The 14,001-nt window shown below is 36.5% G+C and overlaps 1 protein-coding gene across 1 annotated transcript in view; it reads left to right on the top strand.

Annotated features, from left to right (window-relative positions):
* LOC139744401 (uncharacterized) overlaps nucleotides 1–14,001 on the top strand; it is a 70,431-nt gene that overhangs the window by 18,418 nt on the left and 38,012 nt on the right. Inside the window, exons 6-7 of the mRNA XM_071654842.1 lie at nucleotides 1,922–2,032; nucleotides 5,399–5,534. Coding sequence (XP_071510943.1) covers nucleotides 1,922–2,032; nucleotides 5,399–5,534 — 247 coding nt within the window. The remainder of the gene's footprint in view (nucleotides 1–1,921; nucleotides 2,033–5,398; nucleotides 5,535–14,001) is intronic.

Raw genomic sequence — 14,001 nt, 5'->3', positions numbered from 1 at the left:
CTTGTTGAAGGAAGTATGTCAGGAATTAATAAAGAGACAGTGAGCTAGCTCTAAAAGATACAGGAGTACCAACAGCAATATAGAGGATGAATCAATATAATTTACAATGGATAATGCATACAGATGTATAACTTATAAGGGTATAGGCCTATTACGTAGAAAGTTTCATTGTGCGTCATCCCATAAAAGTTGTGTGTGACAAGAAAGTGAGGGTACAAATGATGAAAAGCTAGGATAGTGAACTTGATTCGTAAATATCATTTAGTGAACTAAGACAGATCAGCTCTCATTACACCTGTAAATACTGGTAGAGCCTATTTAAGTTTTAAGAGCGTGTTACATAACTTTAACTTTCCTGGAAAGTGAAATGACTTCACTTTTCGAGAAAAATTTCCAATACTTTCAGTAGGAGTCTCTTTGTATGGTTATGAATATTTTTATGTGCAGTTTCATCTAAATTGTGTATTATATTATTATTATATTATTTTTCAGTGGTTCTGTCTCAAGTTTAAAGTTTGTAAGAACCTGTTAAATGATTTGAACTTTCCTGTAAAGTTGAATGATTTTAAGATGATTTTTTTTTTCATTTATTTTTTTTAATTCAAGTTCCATATTCCACATTCCATATTCAGGTTTCATATTCCATTTGATTTCGGAGTAAAATATGTATAACACAACATTCAATTTTAGACATAATTTCACAAATGTATAAGGACATGTAATAAAATGATGTGTAAATATGAGGAACCTACTAAAAAGCAATGCTATTAGGATGTAGGATTTGAATCTAACAATGATACATTAATACATATTTTGAAACTATTATATCAAATATGCAGTTAAAAGTTTGATGCAAAAAGGCATCATGCCAAGTGTTTTTAAAACTTTCAAAGTGGCATTCCACACACTCACCTAAATATTTGTGACAGGGCCAGATGATTTTCTACTAGCAGTTTCATGTAAGTTGTGCATATATCAAAAATGGAAGGTAGTCTTTAATGATTTTGTCCCATATTTCAAGTTTGTATTAAAGAGCCTGTTGAATGATTTTAACCTTCCTATAAACTTTTAGTACTCTAAATAATGCTTGAAATAGGTGCCATGTACAATATAGTATAGTAATGGGTACTCCAGCACCAGGTCTGAATTTGTCTACTGTTTACATGAATGCAGGTTTAATGTTTGTAGACTCCAGCATGTAAGAGGTTTTTATGAGATGAATCGGTTAAGGATGTTGCTGTGACAATCATATCACTTTTCTTATCTTGTGGTCCAGACAAAGGTGGAAATTCTCTTATATGTCACATGGGCAGTTGTAAATTTTCAAGATTGATCTCTCGGTATTTTTAACAATTGACTGCATACAGATTTGATTGATTCATCTTGTTTTCTAGGGCATTTCATGCTTAACAGAATGTTATTATTACTATCATATCACAATGTATGAATGTGGATACAGTTCAGGTATTTTGTGCTCCATGCTCTAATAACTGTGTCAAGGGAGTAGTTTCCTTGAATTTGAGTCAGGGCCAAGTTTTATAGTAACAACTTCGTGATGTTGCCTGTTCTAAGATCAAACCTATAGTGGACCAAATGTAGGTCCTGGAGTTGAATGAGCATGGATGAACCCTGGGTTGAGGTGCATTCTCTGTCTATCTTTATTATCCTTGATAATAGCGCACACCACAGATAACACTGCGATAAAGGATGCCAGTTTATCTGTTTTCATTTGATTTTCTGTGATTTATCTGATTTCGTCTGATCTTATCGGTACTGTAAACCATTAGTACAATTGTGGACCAATGTTACTGCAATTCATCATTTAGTCATATTGGGTTTTTGAACATTTTAGAATGTTAAGATATCTACTCTCATTGTTGTTGTTGTTTGTTTGTTTGTTTGTTTGTTTCTCTTCCTTCAGATTGTCCTTCCCAGAAATGGGGTAGCAACTGTCTCCAGAACTGTACATGTTCTCACGGCGCATCATGTGACCCGGTTACAGGGAGCTGTGCCTGCACCGCTGGATTCTCAGGTATGTATGCACAGCATTGAGGTCAAACATTTACCACAACCTAGCAGGAACAACAAGGAGGCAGGCAGATACTGAACACTGACATTGTGTGACCCAATGTTGATAGTACTTTATTAGCTTTCTTGCTCGCAGTTTGCCTCTCAGTCTGACTAATTCAACAATTAACTTCTGACCGTACTGAGTTTAGTTCTTGGTACCAGCAGTGCTCAGTAGTAGTAGGTACTTTCCAAGTTTTCAAATCAAACAAAATTCTAGCAGAACTGCATGAACAGTTGCAAAATGAAAGGTGCTTTTAAGATCTGTGATCTAAATCTGTTAAATGTAACTGGGAAATCAAATATGAATGAAAGTGTAACTCTTCCATGCAGGATATCAATTGCTGGAAACTTAATGGTTAAGTTATGTTCAATGTTTGTACTTGATTACCTCAGATATGAAAGAAAGAACAACTTGTGGGAAAGCTTACACTATATTTGTTTTTGCTTTCCTCAGAGGAAAAAGGGATGTGAAAAGTGAAACGTAGACTGATGCGTGAACCAAAAATCTATTGGCACATTCTCTGAAATGATTGATGACATTGGTAATATATGTGTATCATGTCATTGTTAATCTTATCTTTTGTGTATTGTCATGATTGTTTCAAGGCAAATGTCTGTATGTACTAGGTATTTCCCCTATTTTAGACAGGGATGGCAATTAATCATTGAAAGTGATAGCTTTCTTGCATGTTAACAAACAAATTTATCACTTGGTTTTACCCGTGACTTCATCATTGTAGTCGCAAAAAAGTTCGTCAGACTATCAAGTTTTCGTGACCCATTTTAGTTTGTCACACTCAGGATGTTAAAATATTGTGATTGGTTTGTTGTTCTCTGCTAGGAATGGGTATGCACCAGAGGCCTAAAAACCCCTCCTTCAAAATTTATGTACATGCTGTATGTAATGCTTGAAAACAAACAAGGGAAAAATGCACATATTAACATGTGTAAGAATAGTGAATTTTGCATTTTGATTTACAGTCTCTATCCTGCTAGTTTCTTCTCTCCCGTAAGTCCCTCCCCCCCCCCCCCCCCCCATTCCACCCAGTACGGAACCATCCTCTTTAACTACCGGTACTTGATTCTTATGATGTAAGCCATATGCTGAAGAAATACTTTGGCAGAGAAGCTTCCTTTCAGAATCTTTACTTTTAAATAGGTTCAGTCTTTTTTTGTGTAAAGTTTTGTATGTGCTATTAAGTAAGTCAAACATTGATTTGTTGACATTCAAAGCAGTGGGATCATAGTGAAAGTGACGAGTGGCTGGGAAGCAGCATCTTCCGTCCTTCCTCTTTACGGCGGCACTTCACTGCAAACTTTTTTTTTTTCTGTACGTGGAAGTTAAGATACGATGCAGGCTTTGTCGAGTGTCAAAGGAAACACCTTTCCTCTTACAATTTCCTAAATCTGTTTTTTTCCCTTAAAGTCATGTTTTTCACATAATGCCTTGAAGATAATGAATACCTGGGTGATAGAGTTATTTTATAGCCGCCAACAGAGATATCACCCTAATTTTTTCTTCCAAATTATATTTGTGGATATATCCATCTGTTTTGTTATCTATCTATCTGTCTCTCTAGATATGTCTTTCTGTCTAGCCCTTTTACTATCTGTCTATCTAGAAATGTTACATATTCACTTATTATTGGTTTTATAGTATTGTTCAAAGTGCAATGGTATTTTCCATGGTTTTGAGGTTCATCTTTGCTGAATACATACATTGGTATTGACAGAAAATATGTGAAATGAACTAGCAAGGTCCCTATGTCCTACTTAATTAACATACACCATGTTAGTATAATTCATCAAATTTCCATGAATGATTACATCGTTTCAGTTTGCAGAAAATATATGAAATGAACTAGCAAGGTCCCTATATCCTGTACTTGATTAACAAATGTACACTATGTTAGTGCATTTCATCAAATTTCCTTGAACAATTACGTCACTTCAGTAATGATGTCATTGTGTTTGAAGTTAGTGCTTTATAGTATTAACGACAACGAGAAAGCTAATGGGCCGTTCAATTAAAGGTTATCAGACAGAATACATCCCTGACTAATGGACCATGTACAAGGCTGTAGAGAATGAATGTGCACGTAATGCATGCTGTGGTGTGGGAATGGTGCTCTCAGTAGGCTCTGTATATTACTCATCACTGAATTAGATCACCTTATGTAAGGATGCCCACTGTGGGGCCACAGACATGAAGCAAATAGAATAGGAGTGTGAGCCATGATATCCCACATGCAGACAATAATGACCTGGAGGGTAGACATGGTTGTCGCTGGAGACATAATAAAACTGCTTCCTTTGTACCCTCGTTTGATTGTGAAGTTGTCATCAAGTGAAGACGAAAAATGAATTCACAGCCAGACTGCTATATTTAGATAGAATAGAGGAAAATCATGACTTTTGACTCTAATAGAAGGATGCCATCAGACTTGTAATTTCAAAGTACAATAGTGATGCTCTAGCTCTGCAAGTGTAACAGCAGAATGAGTCAAATCTGTCATGTAATGGTAGATATCTGTGTGTAGAATGGCCACCTGCATTTAATGGGCCACTAAATTTTCCCTGCGATATATAGGCCTGTGTATGTCAACCTTCCAATAGTCCCATGTCATTTTTACCATGAGTGTCTTGTGTGGACAGGATCATCTTATACACTTAAGCTTGATTGTGAATCATGTTGGTAAAGTATGATGTGGGTCTGAAGAAGTAGACCATCAAAACGTGGTGTGTAAATCGATTTGATCCTTGTGGTATGGCTGAGTCAATTCTTTGTGTGCTGTAAGTGCTGATTGGTACAGAAAACCTCATAGCATTGTACTCACTGTCTTAAAAGTCCAAGCTACAGAGAGGGTTAACACTCTTTCAAGTCATCCTGAGGTTTCTCCTCTATTTCTCTCTCTTTTCTAATTGGCACTTGAATGGTATTAAATCATTCAAATACAATAGAAATCCCTCTCTCCCACAAATTACCATAAACATCTTGTGAATCTGTCTCTTCATGCAATATAAACTTGTTCAGGCTTAGCAGCTTCATTTAATGGAAGTGTTTAACTTATTGGAGTATTTCATGATATCAGACTTAAAGTATACATGTACAAGAGACTTTAGTTTGGTATGATTTAATGGGAACATTGCAGAAAACTACTAACTACAGGTTGAATAGCTGAAGTGCCGCCATAGCAACATTTTATGTGGAGTTTACTGATGCTGCTTCTACAAACATGTATATTTTAATCTGTGAAACACTGCAAATTTGCACTTAATGCCTCTATGCATTTCTTTTTCTCCCCAATTCTCTTGATGCATATGACAGGTCCGACGTGTACAGATCCTTGCCCTGCCAACACCTATGGACCGGGATGTCTTCTCACATGCCAGTGTGAGAACGGAGGAACCTGTGATCCTCGGACAGGGGCGTGTTCCTGCCCCCCTGGCTTCAGACCTCCCCTGTAAGTTATTTACCATTAATACCTCTTTCAGGCTTACAGATGATATATTCCTCAAGTTGAAAATCTTGAAGGAAAGGTTTTAAAGAGACATATAACAATAAGCAACACAAAACAATGTCTTGTGGATTGGGTGTATCATATCACTGTATGTATGTCATGTGTGCAAAATTGGGTATTGATATTAACATCCAACCCAACAGTTAACTGTAAATTTGACTGGATGTTGTGGGAATTCAACAAGAGTAAACTGATGTTGATCGATCTGTTGGGTCTTTTGGATAATCTAGTCTTGGTAAAGTTCACTGAAATATACAAATTAACCCAATATTGAGGGTAGGCTGATTTTGCTACAACACGCATTTCATATAGACACCTGCTGAGTATACCCGGGACTAGTCTTCAACGGGTTAATGCAGACCTGCCAGGTGTCTGTGGTTCTGCAGGAGGCTACCTTTCATGACGTGACAAGAAAATATCAAAGTCTCCCTGATTTAGGAAGTTTTTTTACCTTATTAACCTGTTGAAGACTAGCCTCGAGAATTTTCGGGCTGGGGTGAATGGGAAATGCGTGTTATAGGAAATTCAGTCTGTCTTCAGCAGGGTAAGATGCATGTAATACACAAATTTCTTCCCAATATTTCTTTTGACTCTACCTGATTTTGGTGTGGAAATGTTGGAGGCCCTGTTCATGGCACAAGTGATAGTTTTTCAGTGTATCAGAGATGCAAGGAAGTGCTACGAAAATTGTCTACATAATCTCAGATTTGTGTGTTTGTGTGTATGCATGCATGCATGTGTGTGTGTTTCTGGGCAAGACAAACGATGTCCATGCAACTAAATCCTGTGATTACTCTAACTGCCTGATTTCCTGTCAAAGTATTTAGATAGAAGGTCAGACAAGATATTAAATCAATCTCCATTATCCATGTAACTTTGCTGAATTCTCAACAATTATAACTCACAATGCCGTGAGAAATACTGATTCTGCAGGATATAATTATGTTCACTAAATACATCAGTGTGTACAGGAATACATTAATGGCTAGCACTTTACAATCAGTTTTCCTTTTTCTTTTTTTTTTAGGAAGTGGGTATTTCCATGTTCAATACTGTATACGCCATATATTTCGCGAGTCTAAATTTTCGCGAATCGGGAATTCCCGACGATTGCGCGAGTGGTTAAATTCGCGATCGTGGAGTCCTGCACCGGCCACTGAATGGAGAAATGTACACGTGTATGTCACATCCACATCAGGATCAGAGTCAATATTTTAGCGTGTTTTTAATTTCGCGAATAGCACCCGACTCGCGAAATTCGCGAAAATAAAAACCTCGCTAAATATTCGGCGTATACAGTACATGAAAAGTCTATAATATGGGTAGCCACTCAGTGGTATCAAGTTCTGTGCATTTCCCTGTGTGTTGGTAATACATTGGTACAAGCATGCACACTTCCACGCGCTCACATTGTTACAGACACATATGCAGACACTTTGACACACTGACACTCTCACAGACAGACATTCACAGACAGATACAGACATGCAGACAGACAGACAGACTGACAGACACACACTCACACATACGCACACATAGACACACACACAAATTAGATTGATCAGTCCAATATATTCCTCCAGACAGATCTGGGCGATGACCATGCCAGGAATTTTGACTTCCTTTGACTCACCACTTCATCTCTCCTAAAATATCCCAGTTATTCCCAAAAATACTCTCACCCTGCCATCCAAAAGGTCTTGTCCAGGCCTAGAGAAAGAGAGAAGGGGGGGGGGGGGAGGTAGCGGGATAGAACTGTGCAGGGTTTCAGCACACAAATTTGCAACCATTAACAAACGGTTTGATGCATCAAACACCGCAAATAGCACACCAGGAAATAGCAACGTTCAGTAATGGTTAGAATAATGATGATGGTATGTTTGTATCCCAGGATTGAACCACTATTGGACACCTAATTTCTGATAAAAATTCTTCTTTTTTGGAGATTTCCAATGACATTTTGTACTATCATGATGGGCAAAAATCATAGAGAGGAATTGATCTGTTGTCTGTGAAGTTCAAGTCACTTTCCAAATAGAATCTTAAGACGGCCAGAAAAGAAAAAAGAAGAAAAACATCACCATACAAGCTTTTGTTCAGACATAACCTGACATTAAATATTTTCATGTACTATGCCTGAGGCTGCTATTATTGAGAAACTTTTTAGTATACACATTATGTGTCACGTATATCAATTTCCCGTAATATCATTAATAATCTTGGTAGATCTAGGGAAGATGAGACCGAAAAATGTACTGTGTATTGAATATACCCCTCTTGGGACCATTGTCTTAAAGGACAAGTCCACCTTCATATACACATGGATTGAGTGAAGGCAACAATATTGGTAGAACACATCAGTGAAAGTGTGGGGAAAATCGCACAATCCGTTCAAAAGTTATGAATTTTTAAAGTATCTGTGCAGCCACTGCTGGATAAGAAGACTACTGCAGTGTATGTTGTCACATGCGTACAATGAGATAAGGAAAATAAAGGAGAATTTCACAAAACTTTACTTTTTGAATAATGTGCAAATTTCTTCTACTTGTTACTGACGTATTTTAGGGGTAATATTATTCTCCCTGCCTTCTGAAAGAGAGAAGTCAAGTGTTTTGTTATGCGAGAAAAATGGAAATATGTTGAATTTTCTTTATTCTTTCTTTATATTGTAGTATAGTAGTCTTCTCATCCAGTCATGACTGAGCAGAAACTTCGAAAAATCATAACTTTTGAACGGAATGTCCGATTTTCCTCAAACTCTCACTGGTGTGTACCAATATTGCTGCATTCACTCAACCCAAATGTCTATAAAGGTGAACTTGTCCTTACAGAACAATTGGCATTGAATACAAATAGGTTGCTGGTAGGAATGATAAAGTTTAATATGATTGCTTGATATATCAAAAGTAAAACAGAAGGTTTATTGCCAAAATTATGTGGCTGACACTCTAATATCTAATCTGTATGTGTGTGTGTTTTGACTTATCTTTACGTGTTCACAAAGGAAGCATGTACAAATGTAAATGCTTAAGTGAGCAAGCTACCATGAGGCTAATGACTTTAAGTCCACTCTTATGGACTAAGCAGTACATGAGGATAAAGAGGACTGGGCAGTGAGCATAAAGTACATTGCTCAGGTGCATCACTGCTGCTCTCAGGGGATTTGAACCAGGAACTTTATGATTGAGAGTCTGTGGTTTACACCACTGATCCACAAAGGCTCAAGACAGGGAGTTCAGTAAGGAGGTGAAGCAGTCTTGATACCAGTGAAAGGCTGATGGCCATGCCATCATAAAGTGTAGGTTCAAGGTTTGCTCCAGCACCCTTTACTTGTTGTTTATTTGGTTTTTAAAGCATGTGTCACTCAGTTGTGAATATTATCTATTATTTTGCATCTACATTTGTAGTCTTGAGTCCAGTCTGCATTTTTTTTTTAATGCACATGCTTACGCTTTAGTGAAATAAAGAAAAAAATCTTTGCTTTCAAAATAATTGAATGATAGAAAGATAAACACCTGTAAGTTTCTGGTCAAGATATTTATTCACTGTCTCCATTCTTCCCCAACAAAAATAATATTCTTCCAAATTGTGGAGATTATTTACTACATGATATACAACCCAACACCACAAACTCATGTGCTAGGTGTTGATAATGCAACCTCTCAAGTTAAAGTGATAATTCAAGGACTGCATGAGGGAGATGACACTGACCTGTATCTACGTCACAACGAGTAGCAGGCATTGATTATAACCCTCGATTCATGGCTCAAAGGTTCATTGTTTTGATCCAGTGACTCATCAAGTTAACATTTACCGCTACTCATGAATGTAAACATGTCACGGATGGGGCATGTGATAAGACTGGAAGAAAAATCATGGGGAGCTTTGCCTTTGTAGTATTGTGTACAGAATAATATAACCTAAAAAAAAAATTAATGTGAGAGATTATAAATCATTGCCAAAGATGAACAAACGGTGATCATTTACAAGTCTCTCTTGAATATTGGACTTGGACTGGCAGCATTGAAATCTGGTAATGTGCAGAATTTTTCAAAACACCGAATTTCACAAAGGTATACCCACGAAAGTGGGAAGTGCTAAGTTATATCCTTTCCATCCCCAACACACACAGAGACACTTTGATATAGCTGCAATTATAATGCCTCAATTAACATCGCGTTTCAAGGAACTACTCTGAAATGGGTCATAAAATTTCAGAGGATTAGGTGTGATTTTTGTAAAGTGCCTAATTTGTCCAGCCCTAGAAAGCTATAAAGAGCAAAAGAATATCACAGACAAGTGAAGATACATTTGATGAGGGAGCAGGAGTTTAAAGAAGTGGAATTTATTTAAAGTTTAGATATTGAAAGCTTTGAAATTCTTCCTCATGCTATAATGAGAAGGATGACCCAAATTACAGATCTAACTATTTTGAAACCAATATGATATTCTTTTGATGTACATGTAGAGGTATAGGTTTGTCCGGGGATGCTTTTCATTTTTGCTTCAAAGGTGATGTGTGTAGATTAGAATATTGATTAAATGTTGTGAAATAACTACATCAGGTCAAGTACAGTATATATCATAGTTTTACATTTTTGTGATTTCAGCAAGGAAAGCAACTTTCATAAAGAATATGAACAATTACCTTTTCATCAATTTAATTGCTCACAAATCTGCAATATATCATCAGAATCCAGTGTTTACAGAACTAATGATTCAACTGTTCTATCTTCGTAAATTTGAATAGACTGCTTTTGATTGTGGCATATAACTTCTTGAAACTGATATGATACATGTTATTTTATCTTACCCTCTTTCCACATGGATGCTCTCCAATTCTTCAGAAAGTACATTGTATACATGTATATGTTTGAATTCAAACATTGAACTTTTATTGAACTTTCAATCTATACCACACATCACTTCAGATCGATATTCAGTCATTGAGCAATAAGTTGTATGAGTGAAGCAGAAACATGCAATCCACTTCAATGCTGTATCTACAATGTGAGATCAATTAACAAGAGCCTGAGGTTTCATAGATATTGTTGTGTTCAGTGGTAGTAAAGGGAGTACTGTTAAACCACATTTTCTGTCTTGTGAATTTGGTGAGTAACCACATATAATGTAGTATCTTGTGTGTGATTCATGCGCTTTTGAGTGTCACACTCTGGTACATGCATTTTCCAGATGATTCCTGAGAGAGAAGTGTTTATTTCCTTTCAACTAACAAAACCCGGAACATAGGCGGTTTTTGAAACTTTTCTTTGAAAAAAAGGCAAAGAAAAGGACAGATGAGGAAGAAGTATGGGAAAGTAATTAGGTACTTCAGTCAAGGCAAGATGACCTTCCATTATCAATTACATCATACAAGCAGGAGTGGATGAACTCTTTTCGAGAACAGTGCGAGCTCAACCAATTCTGGAAATGTAGAATATTTTACACTTTTTTCATGGTGCAAATTTGTGTATAGCTCTCTGTGGGATACCAGCTTTACTATAGAGTGTTCAGATATTTTGATCATTCTGTTAGTTCTTGCAATTATTGGTCAAATGTCAATAATGTTGGCAAAATTAAGTGTTAAAAAAAGAGATGCTGCAAGAAGATGGAATTTGTACTTGAACAGTTTGTTATGGTGGCCCTGACTTTATAGTAGTCACAATTTGGATACTATTTGGATAATTTCATTATTTTGTATCAAAATGACATCTATGTCTAAAATTGCAGGCCAAAGCGTCAAGTAGTTTGCCAAGGAGAAATAAAAATGCCTTTGGAATATTTCGTCTTCTCCTTGATACCATTCTGTCCTTGCTTCTTTCATTCACAATATGTAAAAGTAACTGTTTTGTACGGCATCATTATTATATTTCCAGCTGAAGAGTAATCTATTTGTTAGTAATGAATAGAAAAAGTGTGTATAAACTTTGCCTTCTTTCAGCCTACGTGATAGCATATTTATCAGATAATCAAAAGGTCTCAAAAGATTCAATGCCCAGTGAGACCAGCAAATGATGTTGAGTATCTTCATGCCTTTGTGAGGCAAATCTACTCAAAATGGAAGCAACATCCGTAATAGAGTCACAACTGATTCACAAATATCCACTTCACTTCTCATGAAGAGTACAATGCATACCTTGGGAAGTACATTGTAGTCCCACCCACCCACATTTCAGAAATCTGCCAATGATTTCCAAGTGGTTCACCCAAAGGTAAATAGGAGTGTTAGAAACTGTTTCATTATTACATTTTTCAATTCATGGTGTATTGCTGGTTCATCAAATCAAAGCCTGTGAAACGAGAAGTAGAGACCAAAGTATGTTTTAGTTGTGACTAAGCAAGTTTATAGAAGTTCAAGGATTTTTTTCTTTGCGATTGCAATATGCTAGAAAATGGAGTGTAGGTTTTAGGTTGAGTTTCATAGTAGGGTAAAAAAGTAACACCGAGCATTCTTGACTTTTGACAAAGTCAAAGTCATTGTATCTTTAGAGTACTAGTACGTTGTTGACTTTAATGAATCAAGTAGAATTACGCAAACAGAACACAAGAAACTCTTTCAAATAAAAAGAAAAAATAGGAAAGTTATGCATTTTAAAGATTCACATGTATTTCCAAAAAAAGCATCAATATTGATGTGCAATCAAGATTCCTTAGGAAATCATGTAGAGACCTCACAAGGTTACCACTCACTTGGACACAAATCTTCACTAAATACCTTCTGTTTTTACATTAATTCACAAAGAAAATATCCATATCCCTCACATTAGATTGTTTTAGAGTTAAAATGTGTTGGCAGCGATTGCTTCTTGTGAATGGTCAGGGGGCTATGATTGATCAAATAAAAGAATGGTATTTTTTTGTACACACTTGTGTAGTGTGAGTCAGTGACATGTTCTCAATGCCTAAACTTTGTATGTGTTTTGTGTTTGATATCTCCAATTGGCCAAAATATGTTAAACATAATTGTTCCCTATCTTTTTTCTTTTCTTTTAAAGATCTTATTTAAGCTTTTTTCTATCTAATCTGTCTGTCTGAAGACTCATTAAAGGACAAGTTCACCTTCATAGACATGTAGGTTGAGTGAATGCAGCAATATTAGTAGAATACATCAGTGAGAGTTTGAGCAAAATCTGACAATCCGTTAAAAAGTTATGCATTTTTGAAGTTTCTGCTCCGTCACGGCTGGATGAAAAGACTACTATAACTTGTGATGTCACGTGAGTACAACGATATAAAGAAAGAATAAAGAAAATTCAACATATTTCCATTTTTCTCGCATAACAAAAGAACACTCGACTCCTCTCTTTCAGAAGGCAGGGGGAATAATATTACCCTTAACATACGTCAGTTGCAAGTCGAAGAAATGTGCACTTTATTCAAAAAGTAAAGTTTTGTGAAATTCTCTTTTTATTTTCCTTATATAGTTGTACGCATGTGACATCATATACTGTAGTAGTCTTCTCTTCCAGCAGTGACTGCGCAGATACGTAAAATATTCGTAACTTTTGAACGGATTGTCCAATTTTCCTCAAACTTTCACTGATGTGTTCTACTGATATTGCTGCATTCTCTCAATCCTTATGTATATGAAGGTGGACTTATCCTTTAAAGCCCACATACACAAGGGATGCTGGTTCCTTTTAACGGTCTAGAAATCATGTTGCAAATTCCCCTCAGGGTAAGCCTACACTGTGAATGCTGATGAGATTTTGAGCCTTTCCTGCAACTCTGTGCCAAATATTCTTCAGCTATAAATGTTTGGTGCAGTCACAGTGTAGAGATGTCCAAAGCGAGCCAGCAGTGTGTAATAAATCGTGAGAGCCTAATGATTTACCAGCTTGAACTTCAAGCAAGCTGTAAAAAAAGAAAGTGCCCTGCGTGGTGGTTGATTATTCCCCCTCTATACAGTCAGGTCTATTGTCTCGAGAGATGTGAAAGCTGTCAGCTGTGATTTATCAAATCTTCCCTTTTATCTGATTTATCCTTTTCCCTAGTGCAACCTGCAATGCAATGCAGGTAGGTGTGGGTGGGGGGGGGGGGGGGGGGGAGAGGAGGGGGTGGGGGAGGTGCACAGAAAGAGAGGATGAATTTATCAAAATTGAAAACAAGACATATGGATTAATAAACGGGATGAATATGTAGATAGATAACATACATGTATAGATGCACATTGGTAAACAAAATAGACATATAGATAGATGAATAGATATAGCAATAGATTGATTTATACATTTTCAGAGACATACCAAGTAGATATATCAATACAAAGTAGACAAATAGATAGGCAACAAGATACAATACATTGTAGGTATATAAATATATGGATAGTTAGATTTAGTAGATATGTATCGATAAGGTAGATGACTATGTGATTGCAGAGGGACATATCGATAGCTGGATATAGATAGAT

Source organism: Diadema antillarum, unplaced genomic scaffold (assembly GCF_040938485.1).
Source record: "Diadema antillarum isolate AM-2024a unplaced genomic scaffold, OU_Dant_1.0 seq00001166_RagTag, whole genome shotgun sequence".
Taxonomy (NCBI): domain Eukaryota; kingdom Metazoa; phylum Echinodermata; class Echinoidea; order Diadematoida; family Diadematidae; genus Diadema; species Diadema antillarum.
Note: the sequence above shows the minus strand (reverse complement) of the source record. Positions and strands in the feature narration are given on the sequence as shown.